Source organism: Danio rerio, chromosome 21, assembly GCF_052040795.2.
Source record: "Danio rerio strain M-AB ecotype USA chromosome 21, GRCz13ab, whole genome shotgun sequence".
Taxonomy (NCBI): Eukaryota; Metazoa; Chordata; class Actinopteri; order Cypriniformes; family Danionidae; genus Danio; species Danio rerio.
The window spans coordinates 48634910-48656457 of NC_141041.1; the positions used below are offsets into that span (position 1 = coordinate 48634910).

Here is a 21548-nt window from a genome sequence, read left to right on the forward strand (position 1 = left end):
TTACGCTTGGGATTGGGATTGGAATGCGAGTGGATAAAGGGTTGGTCATTGGTCAACTTCATTATTATATATTCAGCATATTTACTTTACTACACCTACCACACTGAAAAAAGTGATTAGTTACTTAAAGCGAGTGCATTTTAAAGAAACAAATTGACTTTACAAAAATAATGTAAGTAAACCCATTGTAAGTTGGAACTGTTAAGTTGACTTATTTTTTTTATAATTATGCAAATTGTATTTAAATTTTTTTTTAAATGAAAGTAAACTAATCACTTTTTTCCGATACACATTTATTATACTTGTTTTTTTTCTCCAGCTTTTCTGTACCTTGCAAAATGACACTAACAAAACTAAATCTGCTCTTCCAGACTCCAGTGTGTCTTCTAAATTTAATACAGGCTATAATTGTAGATTTTATAGACTTAATGAAGAACCAAATATGTAATATTGTGATAATTACAGTAATTATTTGAAAACAGATGTGCTAAAATAGTCTGACACTTTAAAAAGCGATTAGTTGACTTTAAAAATGTACAGTTAGCATAATTATAAAAAGTCAACTTAACAGTTCCAAGTTTCAATGGGTTTATTTTCTTTTTGTAAAGTGTTTTTGTAAAGACTTGTATTTCAGGATATTGGTTTACTCGTTTTAATTAACTAATCACTTTTTACAGTGCACAATACCTGAGATCCAGTGTCTATTGGCTGACAACATTTTCAAATTCATTCATTCATTCATTCATTCATTTTCTTGTCGGCTTAGTCCCTTTAATAATCCGGGGTCGCCACAGTGGAATGAACCGCCAACTTATCCAGCAAGTTTTTACGCAGCGGATGCCCTTCCAGCCGCAACCCATCTCTGGGAAACATTTTCAAATTCCGAAAAAAAAAGTTTTACCCCTGCAATTCCTCACATTTTGAATCAGTGACTTACTCTTAGTAATTTTTACCATCTCATCTGTGCATTTTAATAAGATTTTTACCTATTTAAGAGTGATTTTAAGTGTTTGGAGGCCCGCCTTTTTAAAAATTGTATATTTTCATACAAATAAAATTGTATGAATGTTAATATTGTATTTATAAGATCAGGCTGTCCACTTCATAATTCATAGCTGAGATTGCAATATTTAGTTTTCTTCAACGCATTAATTTGCTTTGACATGGTGTGTGTGTGTGTGTGTGTGTGTGTGTGTGTGTGTGCGTGCGTGCGTGCGTGCGTGCGTGCGTGCGTGCGTGCGTGCGTGTGCGTGCGTGCGTGCGTGAGTGTGCGTGTGTGCGTGCGTGCGTGCGTGAGTGTGTGTGTGTATATTTATTATCTATATGTAAATACACACATGCTGGCATATATTTGTGAACATGTTTATTTATATCTAGGTATAAAATATACAGTAGAAGTCTAGGTTAGCCCCCCTGTTTATTTTTTCCTCAATTTCTGTTTAATGGAAAGCAGATTTTTTCAGCACATTTCTAAATATAAAAGTTTTAATAACTCATTTCTAATAACTGATTTCTTTTATCTTTGCTTTGATGACAGTAAATAATATTTTGCTAGATATTTTCAAGACACTTCTATACAGCTTAAAGGCTTAGCTTGGTTAATAATGGTTTGTTCTGTAGATTATCGAGAAAAAAGTCTAGCGTAAAGGGGCTAATAATATTGACCTTTAAAATGTTTTTTTTAATTAAAAGCTGCTTTTATTCTAGCTGAAATAAAACAAATAAGACTTTCTCCAGAAGAAAAAATATAATCAGGCATACTGTGAAAATTTCCTTGCTCTGTTAAACATAATTTTAAATCTATACAAGAAAATTGTTTTGTATAGTTTTATTTCTATCACCTATAAATAATATATATAATAAGGCTGTGAACCTACACTGTTCTCACGGTTCGCTTTGGTTACGATTGTTATCGATTTGGTTCATTTCGAGTTCTCTGTGCATCGCTATGCATTGACCATGCTTTCCATACACAATTGCATTTTTTTGTTCTTCACAGCAATTCTTGAAGTAAAAATTGTAAATATATTTATATTTGTACAGTATATTATTTGTAATAAAATGTTATCTTAAACCTTTTTATCTTTTACCTTCTGTTTTTATACTGTTAACATGTACAGAGTATTGTATGACCTGCTCCTAAAACAAACAAGCCTGCTGTAGTCTGGTGGTTTAAGGGGTAGTTCACCCAAAAACGAAAATGATGCTCACCATTTACTCTCTCTTAATGATTATAAATCAAGTAATTTCTTTCTTCTGTGGAACAGAAAACAAGATATTTTGAGGAATGTTGGAAACAAAGCAGCCATTAGATATTCAGAGACCACAGAAGTCAACGGCTGTTTATTTCTCCAACATTCTTCTTGTTTTTAGTTCAACAAGTTTATTTTGGGTTCAAATTTCTGACCTTTTCATCATTCAGCCAAAACCCGATAATCCTGTTTTTACTACTTATATATCTGATGTATTTTAGCACGAGAGGAGACATTGAGATGCACCCAATAAGTCCACTCTCTTTAAACAGTTGCTATTAGTGTAAACTAAATCTCTTTTAGCAGTAGATGTAACATTGCACGTCTCTTTATTATAGTGTGAGTTTAGTTTGCTAAGCGCTGGACTAAAACAAGACAGTCCTGTCTAACATTAATTGAATTTATTGTATCATGCTCTAGTTTCAGGGCAGGGCTAATGTAGTTACTGTTAAATACAGCTATATGAGTTTCAGCATGAGTCAACATCCTGTTCATCTTGAGTGTCCTGCACATAACCACTGACATTAATACACACATACGTAATACAAGATTCGACATATGAAACTCGCTGTTTGTGACCAAGACTTTCAGGCTGTGACATTAATGGTGTGAGTTTTCTCATGCCTATTTATAAGTTTTATAAGCTAAACTTGACACCTGTCTACTTGGACATCAAGTTTAAAGGTCTCGGGAAGTTACTTTTTTTATTCAATGCTTGATGTAATCTGAAACTCAAAGAGAGGGTGGGACAAAGAGTTGCTCCTCCCCTTTACAAAAACAGCCAATAGTGTTTCGTTTTAATCATAGTTTTGCTAGTGAAAAGCCAATGAGAAGAAGTCAGATACTAGAAAGCATTTGATTGGTCAAGAATTGATTAGAAACTGTATTGAGTATGAGGTGATGTGAATTAGAGCTGCACGATTCTGGCTAAAATGAGAATTGCGATTTTTTTTTTTTTTTTTTTTTTTTTTTTGCTTAAAATAAAGATCACGATTTTCTCACGATTCTGTATATGTAAAATTAAATTAAATTAAAGTATGGTAAAAACAAACATATGGCACAACATCGATAGTTATATTATGTGTAGGTCTACTGGTTTCATTAAATAATTCTATTCTACTTATAATAATTCTGATGTTGAATTATTATGTTTGAGATATATGCTTGAAATCTGTCATATTAGACAAATTTATTCACTGGTAAAATCAGACATTTACCATTATCAGATTATATTCAACATTATATAGGCTAGAGTAGTTTTACTGACACTGTAAACATTTATTTTTATGCACTGTGGGTTCACTATGAAAGAAAAAACATATCAAGAGCTTGCCGTAATCATAACTCTAAAATACGATATGATCATTTAAATCAGGGTTCTCAAACTCAATTTACCTGGGGGCCGCAGGAGGCAAAGTCTGGGTGAGGCTGGGCTGCATAAGGGATTTCACAAAAAAAAGTCCTCAAATGTCATTATTAACAGTTTTAATTATTTCTTCTGAACATGAAGTGTCCTGAACATTGAGTGAAGATTATGAACAGTTCTTCTGAACATGGCATCTTTTGCCTACTTCTTGCTGCCAGAGACTTGACAGCGCTTCTTCTCACAAATCTGAACCACATTTGGCTTTAGAGCGGAAGCAGTTGAGACCCTCAGTATGGCTTGAAGATGATCATCATTAAGTCTAGACCTGTACTTTGACTTATTGAAGTCCTAGGGAAAAAAGTGGGGGAACTTACTCAAAACTTCCATTCCCTCACCTAAAAAAAGGCGTATATATGTATAAATAAAACACCCCCACCCCACTCCAGTCACATCAGTCTGTACCAGTCTGTATCTACCTATAATATCAATATGTATAAGATGCAGGGCAGGCACGTGCACACATAGGGCTCAACCTGTGCAGAGCACATCCCTTTTTAGTCTTGCATAGAAAGTGCCCTTCCCAAATGATCAAAAGTGCCCCCGCGACGCGACACACCCTCGGTCCCGCCCTTCAGTAGGCGCGCGATAACACCGCTCTTGAGTACGCGCGCGACAACACAGCTGATCAGAACGCGCGTGACAACGCGCATTGAGTGACAAGCGCGCTGTGTACGGATAGAATCAGCGGAGCGGGGAGCGCTCTCTCTCCCCGCTCCGCTGATTCTGTCAGAGTACAGCGGTTGGCGCGGGCCACAAAATATTGCACTGAGGGCCGCAAATGGCCCGCGGGCCGCGAGTTTAAGACCCCTGATTTAAATGAAGTGCACACTTTCGGTTTCATTTTGACTGCTAAGTGCTGTTCAGACTTCGCGCGCGGCTCCCAAACGATCTCTCTGTGCCACAAACTGAATATTATTTACAACTGTATTACCTGTTACTCACAACATATGCAGGTTCTGTTCACTACAATAGACGCGTGCGCATCTATCATTAAGTAGAGCGCGCCCTCTCTGTGATAACAGCTCACGGTCAGCAGCTCATGTCGTGTGATTTCCCGGTCGCGAAAACATCATTATATGGAGATAAAAATGACATTTTTAGGTGGATTATACCTTATAAATACATTATGTGACTCATTCAACATCATTTGGAGGTGTCAGTGTCACTGAGTAACGTATGTGAAACAATGAAAAGACTTGTGCAGCCGCCTTTTCTTCTCTCCTGAACTTGAAAATATGATTGGCAGAATCGTAGAAATGCTGGATTAAGATCGTCTAGGGGGTCGAATCGAGATTGCGATCTTTTAACGATTAATTGTGCAGCTCTAATGTGAATAAATATTGTTGAAACATTTACAACCCTAATTCAGAAAAAGCTGGGACAGTATGGAAAACGCAAATAAAAAAAGAAAGTAGTAATTCACTTCGACTTGTATTTCATTGCAGAGTGTACGAACACTACATATTTCAGGTTTTGTCTGGTCAACTTCATTTTATTTGTAAATATACATTAGAGTTGGGATCGATAGATGATGCCATCACGATGCTGAGCCGACAACCCCCTCACGAAAAACACACACTTAGCCCCGTTTACACTAATATGTCTTAGTTTTAATATGGCATTTTAGAACGAAAACGGTCCGCATCCACACTGTGTTTTACCTAGCATTTTTGAACAGCTCTCAGTCCACACTATACCACTGAAAACGCACATCATGTGACCACACACACACATAAACACACTCTGGCATGCGCTTCAGCAGTTATATACGCACGTCTGAGCTTCAGGCAGTCAGTATGAGGTGCTTTGAGCACTAAACCCCAGAGAGCAGTGCACGTCGGACAGTTTATCAAGGATGTACCGCTGGATGGGATTTCGATTTCCCTCTTGTACTTAATCATTTTAGCGAAAACCTCAGATACTGTTGGTTGCTTTTGGTTGTGCACCTTTTTTGGTGCAACCAAGTTTGTCAGCGCCATTATAACGACACAGATCATGCTGCCTATTTATGCCAGAGTCCCGCGGAAAAAGTGATTGACGGGGGGTAACTTGTTTGTAACTTATCTTTATTTATTTACGATTTGGTTATGGGTAGGCCCACACGGAATCTGCACGCAGATTACCACAGATTTCCGCAAATTTTTAGCCCATTAATAAGTCTGTTTGTTTACTTGAGTAAATGTGTGTAAATCTATATTCATTCAGTTTATCTGATTTATGTACAGTGCAGTCTTTTAGTAGATATATTATATGAGACTGGCTTTGTTTACCAAATAAAGTGAATCTAATTGGATTTGCATTTTAAACATCAAATAAAAGTTAAAAAAGGTATTATTTTTTATTTCACATATTAAGGTTTTAGTTATGATACTCCCAAAATAATTACGCAGAGATCCTCAGATTTTTATCAAAATTCTCAGCAGAAATGGCAAAAAACATCCGCAGATTCCGTCTGGCCCTAGTTACAGATGATACAAAGACCATGCAGGTCAGGTAGTTGAAACGGTAGGCTACAAATAATAAATTCGTTATGATTTAATTAATTATTTAGAAATGCCATCGCATTTTACATTAGCCCAACCCTAATATACCTCTTTTGCTGTCAGACTGGCAACACACTCCAAAAAAAAAGTTGCGACAGGAGCAGTTTAGGCCTCGTAATCAGGTAAATTGGTTAAATAATGATGTTATTTGGAACAGGTGAGGTCAACAGGTGATTGTAAGCTCTTTAGGAGCAAATATGGGCCGTGGATCGCCAGTTTACCATCAAATACATCAAAATATGGCCTGCCTGCAGTCCTGACCAGAGAATGTGTACCGCATTTTGAAGCACAAAATGCAACATTGAAGACCCCGTACTTTTGCCCACCTTAAGACTTGTTTGCAGGAAAAATGGGACAAAATTACACCTGAAACGCTTCATCACTTGGCATCTTCAGTCCCTAAATGTCTTTTTAAGTGTTGTGAAAAGGAACGGCAACATTACAAGTGTTAAATGCTTTACCATTGCAAAACCACCATTAGAATACGTGTTTATTTTAAAAGAAAATCATGCGGAACAAATTAAATAACGTGTGTTTTATTGTCTGCAGCGAAATACAAGTCAAAGTAAGTTTAAAAATCACTACTTTCTTTTCATATTTCCGTTTTCCATTCCATTTGCTTTTTCTGATTTGGGCTTGTGGGCAGAAGTGACAAACTGCATGCTTTGGATGTCTATATTAATTTTAGATCTTCTAAATGCAAAATTGTGGAACACACTAGCTAAAATAGACATCCTTAAAACTAACAGACTGAAATTACCATCTACCTTTTTAACTTAATGTCATGGGACTAGTGTTTTCACGAAAACTGGAATTCGATACCAGTCTACTGACATCTTAACGTTCATTCATTCATTTTCTTGTCTGCTTAGTCCCTTTATTAATCCGGGGTCGCCACAGCGGAATGAACCGCCAACTTATCCAGCAAGTTTTTACGCAGCGGATGCCCTTCCAGCCGCAACCCATCTCTGGGAAACATCCTCACACATTCACACACTCATACACTATGGACAAGTTTTAGCCTACCCAATTCACCTGTACTGCATGTCTTTGGAATGTGGTGGAAACCGGAGCACCCGGAGGAAACCCACGCGAAGGCAGGGAGAACATGCAAACTCCACACAGAAACGCCAACTGAGCCGAGGCTTGAACCAGCAACCTTCTTGCTGTGAGGCGACAGCACTACCTACTGGGCCTCTGCCTCGCCACAGAAACACCCAACGTGTGGCTCGAACCCACGATCCTGAGATTAAGAGTCTCATGCTTTACAGATTGAGCTAGAGGGGCTTTGATAACGTCCATTTCCTGCTAATGTTTGAGTGCTTTTGAGCTTGTTTTTAAACAGTGCTGATTGGCCATTGTGTTCATGTGCTCAACAGGAATAACTGTGATTGGCCTTGAAGGTCAACAGTTCACTGAACTAACCGGACACTGGAGCATTTTAAAGCTGCGATTCATCAGCGGATCGCTCGTATTTCACCTTATAGACAAACCACCTGATCAATAAGACTTTAAAACACCCCAGTGTCCCTGTATCTGTGGTTACACTCTGTAAACAGAGGTGATTTCGGTGAACTGATGACCTTCCCAGCCAATCACAGTCATTTCTATTGAGCACGTGAACACAATGGCAAATCAGCGCTGTTTAAGAACGCACTCGGACGTTAGCGGGAAATGGACATTTTTAACATTTCAATATCGATTGGTACCGAATTCCAGTATAGTGACAACCCTACATAGGACCTTCAAGAATGCATCCAAGGAATGGCAGGTAGACAGTGTGTACATGCTCGAAGATCTCCAATAGAAATAGCAGATAAAGCTCAGTCTGCTTGTCAATCTTGCACAGATGCCACGCTGAGCTCAAATCTAGACCATCTGCATTCTTCTTCATGTCGGCCCCTCCTCCTGCCGTATCAGATGGGATGCCAGCAACATTTCCGATGAGGCTTGTTGTTGTTTCAGTGTGCTGGAACGGGCACACACATAAACTCAGGTGTATGTAGGGGGCGAGAATGGAGCCGTCCCAGTTTGGCTGTTCTCCACTGTCATCCGGAGTGCCCATCTGCCTTTAACAATCTGTGTTGTGCTGAACTCCATTATGGATTGTCCTTTGGAAAGCATCATTGCTCCCCGCAGAGCTGTAGTTTTAAAGGATGCGCTTTCTTGTTAGCCCTCTGGTGTCTAATGAAAGCGTTCACCTGGAAACAGTACACTACCTGACAAAAGTCTTGCCTTGGATCCCATTTGTAAGAGAAACAAATAATAACTTCTAGTTGATCATTTGGAAAAGTGACAGAAGGCGGATTTTTCTGATCTGCATCCCAATCATCACAAATACTGCAGAAGACCTACTGGAACTCACATAAACCCAAGATTCTCAGAGAAAACTGTTAAGTTTGGTGAAGGAAAAATCATGGTTTGGGGTTACATTCAGTATGGGGGCGTGCGAGAGATCTGCAGAGTGGATGGCAACATCACCAGCCTGAGGCATCGAGACATCTGTGCTGCCCATTACATTACAAACCACAGAAGAGGGACAATTCTCCAGCAGGATAGCGCTCCTTCTCATACTTCAGCCTCCACATCAAAGCTCCTGAAGGCAAAGAAGGTCAAGCTGCTCCAGGATTGGCCAGCCCAGTCACCAGACATGATCATTATTGAGCATGTCTGGGGTAAGATGAAGAAGGAGGCGTTGAAGATAACTCAAAGAATCTTGATGAACTCTGGGAGTCCTGCAGGAACGTTTCTTTGTCATTCCAGATGACTTTATTAATCAGTGATTGCAGAGGTGTAAGGATGCAGTCGTCCAAGCTTATGGGAGTCATACACAAACTCGAGTACGGGATGACTTTAATAAAACCGTTGATGAATTTAGGTGGAAGTGACAAACTAAATATCTTCTATATTTTGTCGCTGTTTTGTACCACACTTGCTTATTGCTATTCTTGAAGACTAACATACTTATACTAACATCTAAAAAAAACTTTGTTAATTTCACTGGACCTATTAACACTAGCCTAGAATGCCATGTGGTGGTGATAAACTAGCCTAGAGCACTCAAACTGATCTCAGAATCAATTTAAGAGAGAGCAGCGACTGCATTTTACAAATCGCAGAAGCAATTTCTCTCCACAGCTATAATTCTTTGTCACAGGTAGGCCTGTCACGATGTTTATTTCTTGTTGTATGATATATCACACCAAAATATATTGCGATTAAACAATATTATTGTCATTTTAAGACCGTTTCATGCCACTTATATAATACCAGAATAACCATATAATATCATCACGATGCAAGTACACTCTTCCAAAGACATGGTTTCCGTTACAATCATTCTTCCATGGCGGGTCGCCACAACTAAATTACAGCTTCTCATGCAAAACATTCAGTCGTTGTTTTTTTGTTGTTGTTTTTTCTCAATAGTAGGTGATAATCGCACCAAAACGTATTAAAAGGTATGCAAACTTTCCTAAAATCAATGTAGTGCTGTGCGTTATTTGCTTAACCATTTAAGGTGACATGCAATGACTTTATTTTGCTGGTGTTTATAGCCGTTTCACTTCACTTCAGGTCGCATTAATGCCGCTCTGTAGGTCTATTGGAGACATTTATAAATATTCCTAGCAAATCTAATAAATACTGGAGACATACTCACTACATAAACACACTAAATCACACTTCAGCAGCGTTTAATTGAAAGCCTACAAGAAAATCTGCGCTTGAGCATCGTATATTTGAGGGCGTGTGCAAGAGGTTTAGTGCACGAACAGAGGAAATCGGCATGCAAGCAAAGAGATGCATGCTCATATTAGATAAATGCGATTTCTAGTTGTAATACTGCGCGCACGACATTTGTCATTGAAATAACGCCGTAGATAGTTGGTAGATCTGAGTAAAAGGCCTGCCGCCACAGCTGGAAAAATCCTAGAGGAAACACTGAAAGAACACAATCATATTTTACTCTCAAGAATATTTAATTTATTATGGTCAGTTTGATAATGAGGCACTGGAATCAGAATGTGAAAACGCATATCCTAAATAAATAATAATAAATGTTAACAGAAAGTGCAAGGTAAAAGAGTAACAGAGGCTGTGATATCTGCTATCAGATCTGTTTTCAGCCTGTTGGGCACCCACATGTAATTATACTATAGTAATTTATACTAAATACTACAGTGTGTTTAACTATACTGACACTGACACCTTCTATAGAGATAGAGATTGGTTTTTATGTATGGGCGATCACCAAAAATGATTGAGGTCATGTCCGTGTGCTGTGCGATAAGTCAATTTATACAATAGTTCTGTCTGGTTCTTAAATCTGATTGGCTGTTAGCCGTGCGATATGTTCCCAGTAACATCACACAAAGGCCTCTTCACCTCTGTGTATTACTCCGCCCACAAGCAGCAAGCAAAAAGCAGGCTACAGTTTGACAAATATTACTGTTGCTTAGACAGCAAAATGTACTTTTGAGGCTTTTTTAGTGGAGAATGTAGTTGTTTAGATTGCAACTATGCAGTTTATTTGTAAGAATAGTGCCTATTTTGAAATATTTATAATTTCTGAGAGCTCGTCTTCGGCGGATGACATTTTCTATCCACAAGATGGCGCCAGAACCGCATAATAAGCCCTTGCACAATGTGTTCTCGAGCGCGAACAAAAAGCTGAAAAACGGAAGCCTCGTGGTTTTAAGGTGGAGTCAATAAGAAGCTGCGAATAAGGAGCTGGATTCAGCCTCGTCCCTCCTTATCGCAAACACAACAGCAGTCTGGTGAGAAATCTCTGTAGACGGATGGCATTTCATGTCATGGTCAGCCTTATAATCTTAAAATGTGAGCAAAATTTGCTGTTTTGTCATCACCTTAAGGGGGTCACACACCAGAAGCGTCACTTCTCATTACGCTATAGAGAATCATTCAAACACTAGCTCTAAAGTGACGTTGGTGAATTAGTAACGGCTTCTGCTGTTCTGACGTCAGCTGCAGATGTGAATGAATGGCGGAAGAAAGTAGTTCCTAATACAAAAGGGTTTTAGACTCTCTGTGTTTGATTTTATTTTTTATGTACCAGATTGTGGCGTTGAACTGTTGTATAAACGCAATATCACACTCGTAGCAGTGTGCTATGGCTGTATATCAGCACTGGTGGGGCACTGCTACTCATGTGAAATTGCTTTATATATTGATTATTGTGACGGGCCTACTCACAGATGAAGCTACAGTAGTTTTAGATCCAGGTTTGAAGCTCGAGAGCAAATTCTATTAAAGTTTCATCATAATGAAATGGAAGATTGTGACGAGCTCATAATTCATAATATTGTTTGCATCCTGAGGAGGAATGTGGTGGTGTTAGCATTGAGGGAAGTGTTTTCAGATGGGCTCACTCTCTCTCTCTCTTTCTCTCTCTCTGAGTAATGTGTGGAATGTTGAGCGATTTGCACACACACAGCTCTCAGTGTTCTGTCAGCGTGTGTGAATTGGGCCTGTCACTGTGAAGGGCGGCTTGAGAAAATATTGTTCTGTGGGCTAAACGCTGCTCCATTTCCTCTTGATCTACTGCCCCCTGAGGGGAAATGTTTCCCCTGCGGCGGCGGCGGCGGGGGGGCATTTGCTTATATCAGCCCATATATGGCCATTGTTCAAGCCTTCCCCAATTTTTTTTGTAGTTATTTTCTGTATTTCCCCCCCCTCCAGACTGCATGTTTTCCAGAAACACTTTCAGCCGTTCCCTTCAGCTCCTAATGTCGGAGCTCCCCTTTAGTGCCTCTGTTTGTGAAATGCCACAGGGGTCCGTGCAGGTTTTCCAGACAGAATTTCTTTTGTGCTCTGCATGTTACGCCGGCTGATCTGCTGCTTCCCTCGGTTGCTCCGCGATCGTCTCGGTGACATCATCCACCAAATATGTGCCTGCATTGGGGAAACAGACAAACCCAGACGAGGGAGGAGCACTTTGATTTTTCGGGCACTCGATAGTGTGATAAATGCATTTTGGTGGGGTTTTAGATTTGTGTAGTTCTGAATTATGGAGTTATCAAAATAATATTATTATTATTACTAATAATGAACAAGGGCAGCAAGGTAGATCAGTGGTTAGCACTGTCGCCCCAGCAAGGAGGTCACAGGTTCGAGTCTCAGCTAGGTCAGTTGGCTTTTTTCGTGTGGAGTTTGCCTGTTCTCCCCGTATTGGCATAGGCATTGCTCTCGTTTTCCCCACAGTCCAAACATATGCGCTATAGGTGAATTGGGTAAACAAAATAGTGTATGTGCGTAAAGTATATGGGTGTTTTCCAGTGGTTTGCCAGCATGGCTGAAAGGGCAAATGCCAGAAGATAAAAAATGCCAGAATAGTTGGCGGTTCATTTCGCTGTGGACTAAGCTGAAGAAAAATAAATGAATGAATGAATAATAAACAAAAAAGGTTCATGGTAAAGTTTTACAGTTATATATTTTTTCATAAACACTTAAATATATTTTTTTAAGAATTTTGATGGGATCTATAGATTTGTGTAGTTCTGAATTATGTTATTTTCATCCACAATATAAGCACAATTACTTTAATGCAAATTTGTGTTTTTATATATTCATATCACTATAATAATAATAATAATAATAATAATAATAATAAACCAACAAGGTCAAATTAAAGCATTACATTTTATAATTATGGCTTAATCAAAAATTAAGATTTAAATGATCAACATAAAACAAAATCTTTTTAAAAAGCACTTTGATTTTGGTGCACTTATTAGTGTGTATACTTTATACACAATATAACTACAATTTTATTTTTGAAGCAAATTTGTGATTTTTTATATATTTATATTGCTATAATAATAATAATAAGAAGAAGAATAAATCAAAAAAGTAGTGTTAAAGTATTACAGTTTATTTTTTATTTTCTCTATAAACATAAAACAATCTAAAAAAAACATTTTTAGGGTAAGATAAAAGCATTTTGGTGGGATATGTAGTTCTTCAATTATGGATTTTTTTTCCACAAAAATCACAAATTTGCATGCAAAGTTATCAAGGTTATATTATGCATTTATATTGCTATAATTATGATAATATTAATAACAATGATAATAATAATTAGCAAAAACATGTATGTTAAAGCATTATAGTTACTAGTAAAATTGTTAAAAAAATCTTTAAAATAAGCACTTTGATTTTAGGCCACTCATAAGTGTGATAAAAGCATTGTGATGGGATTTTAGATTCATGTAGTTCTGAATTATGTTATATTTTTATTCACAATAGAACCACAATTGTTTTGCATTCGTACTTGTGATTTTAATTTATTCATGTTGCTATAAAATAATAATAATAATAATAATAATAATAATAATAAAATAATAGTAACAAATAAACAAAAAGTTAATGTTAAAGCTTTACTGTATATCTTTTTTTCATTTAAATTGTCTTAAAATATTAGACTTGTTTTAGATTTAAATTAGGGAATTTTTAATAACAACAACAATAATAATAATAATAGTTATACCTTTTATTTATAGGCGCCTTTCAAAGCACTCAAGGACACCTTACAATATGTCACAGGCACAATATAAAACCAAGACAAAAGAGTAATAAACAACATATTAATCCAGAAAGTCATTAAAAGCAATCCTAAACAGAAAGGTTTTAACCTGGGGTTTAAAATTGGAGAGAGTCCACCTGATGAATTTTTATCCACAAAATAACCACAAGGATTCTTACAGTCCAAACACTATATGCTCTATAGGTATATTCAATGAACTCATTTGGCCGTAGTGTATGAGAGTGTGTGAATGGGAGTGTTTGTGGGTGTTTCCCAGTGCTGATATGCAGCTGGAAGGCCATACCCTGTGTAAAACGTATGTTAGAATAGTTGGCGGTTCATTCCGCTGTGGTGACACCTGATAAATAAGAGACTACGCTGAAGGAAAATAATTGAATCAATGTGGTCAATGTCTATATAAACTATTAGTACTATATCGTAAATATATATCGTTATTAGAATTACTTATGTGATTTGATATGATTACCTGATATGGTTTTGCCCTGCTTACTATTACATTTAATGTACGTATTTTTTTTTGCCTTGTCCTTTACGTGTGTCTGATTTCAGAGCCAGTTTTTTACGCCAGCCTAAAGAAAGAAATGTCTTGTTTCTCTGCAGAATGAAGAAAAGCGTAACCTCAGCCTCGGCGGTCATGTTGGCTTTGACAGTCTGCCCGATCAGCTGGTCAGTAAATCGGTGACTCAGGGTTTCTGCTTCAACATCCTCTGTGTGGGTAAGCAACATTAACAACCCATCGCAACACTGTGTCAGTGGAAGGAGAATTCAGCTCTCGCTAGAACTGAATAGTTTACACACTGCGTAGCCTATGGGTTGCATATTTTAAATGACAGGGAGACATGCTACATTTATTTCCTCTTCAGTATCAAATATGGTATGGAATATTGATATTTTTCAAGGTGTCGTATTGAAGTTAGAAAGTCCAGTATTGTAACAACACTAATACAGGACTCGAAATTAACTTTTTTACTCGGTACCAACTTCAAATATTTAGGAGCACCAGCAAAAAATTTCGGAGCATGTATTTTAATGGATTTATTGTATTTTAAAATAACATTAATTAGGACTAACAAAACCCAGAAACAACTATCTAATGCTTAGATGAACATGATATTTGTGTGCAATAATTCCAAATTGTATAATTAATATTTATAGAATATTAATGATGATGAAAATGACAATAATAGTAACTATGAATTACATTTCTCATTCTGATGCTGCTTTGAATGTGCTTTAATTTGAGTTATCTGCTATAAAAACTCTGTTACTTTATGAAAAATAAATGTATGGTTTGCATCTGACAAAAATGAAGCATTGCAGTAAGAAATATTTATTTCGCACTATTGTTTTTATATGCATGTCAATTTAATGAATAATATTTTTGCTACAAAACAAACGAAAGACTATAATTAATCATTCAATTCAAGGCTGAAAGCTGCAAAGCAGTCATCAGTAACTAAATAGCAAAATAATATACATCTTAAGAAAGAACGGACAAAAGAAAGTCTCACTTCTATCTTTAAAAGTTTTGATTTCGGTTTGTGTCATTTTAAATGCTCAGTCTCATTATGAGTCAGGCCCGGATTGGCCAATCAGGAGGACCGGGAGTATTAATTTTAAAGTATTAAATCGCTTCGTAAACGTTTATTAATACCATTTCATGAATCTCCCCATTCAGTTGAATAGAGCGCTTGAACCCGGAAGCCGCTCCGCATGATGTCACACTTAATAAGCGGACAGCTCCGTCTTCTTTCCTTGTCTTTGGTTAGGCAGAACTTCGGTTTTTAGCACTGAAAAGTTTTGAATCTGGTAATCACGGAACATTATTTCTTGCACGTGAACACACAGAACAAAATTGCAGGCATCATGTGTGAATACTTGTAGGCCTTTAACTGCTCTCTTGTAAAATCACATGGAGGTTTATTTAGGTAGTTGTATATTTCGGGCTGGATGCTCGGCCATTTCGTCTTATCCAATATCCATTGGGATAGTTCTATTGCAAGGAGACCTGTCAGACGAACGCTGCTCACTTTAACGCTAATTTTGCAGAATAACTGTGCTTATCACTGGGTGATGAGCTGTTATAATACACTGAAAGCATTATGGAAATAATATACATAATATGTAATCAATATAACTTATTTCTAATACAACAACAAACTCTGTACCGCATCGGATGTCATTCCCTCGCTGTAAATGCTAGCACTCCTGTTTTTTTTCTGCCACCTCACTGCGTGCGCATCCTGAATGTTTACAAGCCGGTAATTCGTCTATAGGGGCGAAGCAGTGGCGCAGTAGGTAGTGCTGTCGCCTCACAGCAAGAAGGTCGCTGGGTCGAACCTCGGCTCAGTTGGCGTTTCTGTGTGGAGTTTGCATGTTCTCCCTGCATTCGCGTAGGTTTCTTCCGGGTGCTCCAGTTTCCCCCACAGTCCAAAGACATGCGGTACAGGGGAATTGGGTTGGCTAAATTGTCCATAGTGTATGAGTGTGTGTGAATGTGTGTGTGGATGTTTCCCAGAGATGGGTTGTGGCTGGAAGGGCATCCGCTGCGTAAAAACTTGCTGGATAAGTTGGGCGAAGCAGCGGCGCAGTAGGTAATGCTGTTGCCTCACAGTAAGAAGGTTGCTGGGTCGAACCTCGGCTCAGTTGGCGTTTCTGTGTGGAGTTTGCATGTTCTCCCTGCATTCGCGTAGGTTTCCTCCGGGTGCTCCGGTTTCCCCCACAGTCCAAACACATGCGGTACAGGAGAATTGGGTTGGCTAAATTGTCCATAGTCTATGAGTGTGTGTGAATGTGTGTGTGGATGTTTCCCACAGATGGGTTGCGGCTGGAAGGGCATCCGCTGCGTAAAAACTAGCTGGATAAGCGGTTCATTCCGCTGTGGCGACCCCGGGTTAATAAAGGGACTAAGCCGACAAGAAAATGAATGAATGAATGAATAATTCGTCTATAATTTAGACTTCAACTAAATATGGCAGAAAAACTAAATATATCGCAATGTAAGATTCTCGCTGTTGCTAACCGAATGTTCTCTCCTCATTAGGTGAGACGGGCATCGGCAAGTCTACATTAATGAACACGCTTTTTAACACCATGTTTGAAAACGAGGAGGCCAGCCATTACCAAAACGGCGTCTACCTGCGGCCCAGAACGTACGACTTGCAAGAGAGCAACGTCCACCTGAAGCTGACTATCGTCGACACGGTGGGCTTTGGGGACCAAATCAACAAAGAAGAAAGGTAAGACTTTCGTACTAGATACCAGAGAGCATTTGTTTGATGAGAAACTGAAGAATGAGGTGACAGAAAAAAACCTCACACTGGCTTCTAGATAAACTTAAGAACAACATACTGATACTAACATTTTAAAAACTATTTTAATTTCACGGGAACTATTTGAAAATAGGACGAAGATCACAACATGTGAGAAAATTTCTGACTGAAATCATGTAAACTTGATGGGTTTATAAACACAAATTAGATTAATTCACCTCATTCACTTTTACTTGGTATTTTATTTATTTAGTTTTCTGACCATTGAAGGAGGCTTTAATTGTGTTGAATTACAGCCAAATTGATACCTTAAAGGCTTGGTTAGAGACTAGTTCGGGATGTGTTTGTTAATGGGTTGAAGTATTGATTCTGTACAGAGATACTGTATTTTATTCGCTAATTTGGTTAAGAATGAATGAAGCTTTTCATCACAAAAAATGAGCATTGACCGTTTAATCAAAGACTAAATCGTTTAATTCGCAATTATCAAAATAATAATTAAGCAAAACAGCTTCTTATATTATTCAGTATGACTTTCTTAAAAAAACTGCCTTCTTTTATTGACCATTTGTTGAGGGGGAATATATATATATAATATTATAATATTTAGACGCTTCTACTCTTCAATTGTTTCTTCTTGGACCATCTGTATTATATTGAGTGTGTAAAACTGGACACACAAGCAGCTTATTCATTCATTCATTCATTCATTCATTCATTCAATCATTCATTCTTTTTCTTTTGGCTTAGTTCCTTTATTTATCAGGGGTCGCCACTGCGAATTGAACCGCCAACTTATCCAGCATATGTTTTACACTGCAGATGCCCTTCCAACTGCAACCCAATCTTAGGAAAAACCCATACACTCTTATGTTTTCTCATACACTACGGCCAATATAGCTAATCCAGTTCCCCTATAGCGCATGTGTTTGGACTGTGGGAGAAACCGTAGCACCCAAAAGGAAACCCACGCCAACATGGGGAGAACATGCAAACTCCACACAGAAATGCCAACTGGCCCAGCCTGGACTCGAACCAGCAACCTTCTTGCTGTGAGGTGACAGTGCTAACCACTGAACCACAGCGCTGCCTGGACCAGCTGATTATCTAACATTTTTGGGAACAGTTCCAGACATCTTTTCTTTTGAGAAAAATGCGCCCAGAATGAGAGGTTTTTTTTAGGCTATGACTGCTTGCTTTCAGGGGAAAATGCTCAAGAAGTCAAAGGACAGAGTAAACATGCTCCAGTCAAGTCCACACAGCTGCATCTTCTGCATTCTCACACACACCATCTTAACTTTTACCAGAGAATATAAATGATAGAAAATGTTTATGAATTAAAGCCACAGTGAGCTGTTGCTGAGGCGTTTATTTTAGTATGATTATGTACTGCCAACCAGGGGCGCCTGCAGGGTTTCATTTAAAGGTATGCACATATTCAGCACCACCCCGCCCCATCATCCCTTATTCTTATTTCAATCTCAAAAAACACTGAGGCTTGCTGTCAAAGGCTAGATTGTTTAAGGGCATTGCTACGAATGCGACAGAGAAAATGAAAGCACATTACTGTATCTAAAATTTTAATATGTTTTGTAGGTCAGTCATCTACTAGATAAACAAGAATAACAAATAAATTCTGAGGTGAAGTGCTTTAAAATAAGTCTCAAACTCTTTTGGAAGGGTGAGAGAACTCAGAAACTTGTTGTGAGAATGAAGATGTCTGCTTATTTGTGCTAGTCTGTCAGATAAAATAGTTTAAAGCACCTTGAATCGTATAGCGGTTTCATGCGAGGAGACCTCAGGATAGGGCTGGGTCTGGAGTTCGCCCGGCTTAAGTGCTAATGAGACTGTGGTCTCCACCCTGTGTGGGGAAGCAATATTCGTCTCATTAGTTTTAGGCATTTTGGCAAATGTCTCAGAGCGTTTACTCATTTTGAACCTTGTTTTAAACAATAGCTAGCTTTTGAATTTTAGTGTGTGGAAAAACCGCCAGCAAAACTAAAGCCAATAGATTTCAATACCCATCTCCCACCATGCAAGTACATACACACTTTAAAACACATAAACCCACACTTTAATTAATTCCCATGAATTAAAGTGCATTGTCTGTCTTGCATTGTCAATATATCACAGTGTATACTGTTTAATAATCAAATTAAATTATGTAATAAATAAATAAAAAGCGGTATCAGTTCGCGCCCTCTCGTTCCCCGTATGGCTGCAGGCACCACTGCTTTCAACTGAAACTGAATATTGGGTAGGGGGTGGGGCTTTCTTTTTGAGAATCATTCTCTGGTAGAAAACTAATGGTAAGAAGGGCGTGGCTTAGATTATTGTGGCTGAAGCGTCAAACTGACATCATCGGGGAGGACCGCCCACTCCAAACGCGGAATAATAATAATAATACATTTTATTTACAAGGCATACAAGGCAAAGCAGAACAATAAAGACAGTAAAAAAGACCACAATAAAACAATAAAATATAAACGATTCAATACAATTGGATGATAAAATTAACAAAAATAATCAATCTAAGTTAAAAGCAACGGTAAAAAGGTGAGAAACGGCATTCCTTATGCTGATGGGTAAGCCATTCCATAGCTTTTACACATACCCAGAAGCAGATACTCAGACTTTGATTGAAGATTACATAAACAAATTCATATTTTCCTTTAGTGGATTAACTTGGACATTAAGTGTTAAGAATGTGTGCTAGCTAAACAAACATAGTACAATTTTGAAGCCTGTAACGTTAAGAAGTTAGTATGTGATTTGTAGGCATATCAGAGTTAATTGCTGATCACATCACGTTTGTTTCCCTCAGCTATAAACCCATTGTGGACTATATCGACACACAGTTTGAAAACTACCTGCAGGAAGAGCTGAAAATAAAGCGTTCTCTCTTCAACTACCACGACACCAGAATCCACATCTGCCTCTACTTCATCTCTCCGACGGGACACTCGCTCAAATCCCTGGATTTAGTCACTATGAAGAAGCTGGACAGCAAGGTGGGTGTGTGTTTTATGTTAGGAATAACTGATGACGTCTTGAGATGTTGGCTAGATGTTGAATTTTGGTAAGTTAATGCCACAATTTGTAACCAACCAAATATCAACATCAGCTGACTTCAGTATTAGATGTTAAATTGACGTTGGTTTGAGATGTTGGGTAGCGTTGAATTTTGGTTGGTTAATTCCATAACCTAAAACCAACCAAATATCAACGTCAGCTGACATCAGTGTTAGACATTAAATTGCCGTTGGTTTGAGATGTTGACTAGACGTTGAATTTTGGTAAGTTATTGCCACAACCGAAAACCAATCAATTATTAGCATAAGCTGACATAAGTATTAGACGGCAACTTTCCATACTCTTCTGCTTGACGCCAGTGAAAAGCGCTTTGGTTTAAATGAGAAAATAATCTCGTAAAACGCTGATGATAACCGCAAACGAAAATCGCCCGGTGTTTAGGAGCCATTAGACGTTAAATTGACGTTGGTTTGAGATGTTAGCCAGATGTTGAATTTTGGTATGTTATTGCCACAACCAAAAATTAACCAAATATCAACGTTAGCTGACATCAGTATTTGTTGTCAAATTGATGTTGGTTTGAGATGTTGACTAGGTGTTGAATTTGGTTTAGTTAATTTCACAACCTAAAACCAACCAAATATCAACATCAGCTGACATCAGTATTAAGGCCCGTGTACACCGAGATATTTTTTGCTCGCGTTTTCCATCAACTTTTAACGCCTCATGACTATATAAAGGGCGTCAATGTGATCGTGCACAGCAACGCGCAAACTGCCAGGTGCAAAAGCGTCATTTAAAAAAAAAAACGTCTCATGCTCGTTTTTTTTTTTCATTTGATGTGCCGCGTTAAAACCTCCACCAATCAGGTTTCCACTTTTGTTCACGTGCACGGAGCAGCTGAAGTTACAGTAAACAACACTTGGAGGCGCTCAAGCGCAAAACTGAAGAAGACAACCAGAGGCTATATGAACGTGGAGCTGCTTATTGCACTGGTGAACAATAATAATTTCTTCATCGCTAGAGCTGGAGCTGCTACTTGACCCATCTATGCTTGTTCAAGTCACCAGTAACTTTAACAAGCGTGTGAACTTCCTCTCTTCCTCTTCTATGTTACAAGCGGGTGTCGGAAGCTTTAAGTTGTGTAGCGCCATCTAACGTCAAGGAGTGATTTCGCATACTCTTCTGCTTGACGCCAGTGAAAAGCGCTTGGGTTTGAATGCAGAAAAACATCTCGTAAAACGCTGACGATAAATGCAAACGAAAAGCGTCCCGGAGTTTAGGAGCCTTTAGACGTTAAATTGATGTTGGTTTGAGCTGTTGGCCAGATGTTGAATTTTGGTATGTTATTGCCACAACCTAAAACCAATCAAATATCAATGTCAGCTGACATCAGTATTTGACGTTAAATTGACGTTGGCTTGATGTTGGGTGGCGTTGAATTTTGGTTGGTTAATT

The 21548-nt window shown here is 38.2% G+C and overlaps 1 protein-coding gene and 1 long non-coding RNA gene across 3 annotated transcripts in view; both read left to right on the forward strand.

Annotated features, from left to right (window-relative positions):
* The window catches only part of septin8a (septin 8a), a 46708-nt gene that overhangs the window by 6290 nt on the left and 18870 nt on the right, over window positions 1-21548 (forward strand). For both annotated transcript variants that reach the window (XR_015519431.1, NM_001115117.1), the window contains 3 exon segments: window positions 14386-14500; window positions 16829-17024; window positions 19882-20068. Coding sequence is in view for 1 of the 2 variants with exons in the window: in NM_001115117.1 (NP_001108589.1) it covers window positions 14386-14500; window positions 16829-17024; window positions 19882-20068 (498 nt within the window). In the remaining variant the exon portion in view is untranslated.
* LOC147838984 (uncharacterized) lies at window positions 2231-6300 on the forward strand. Its single transcript, XR_015520827.1, has 3 exons — window positions 2231-3628; window positions 4501-4852; window positions 4948-6300. It is a non-coding gene; the product is annotated as an uncharacterized LOC147838984 (long non-coding RNA).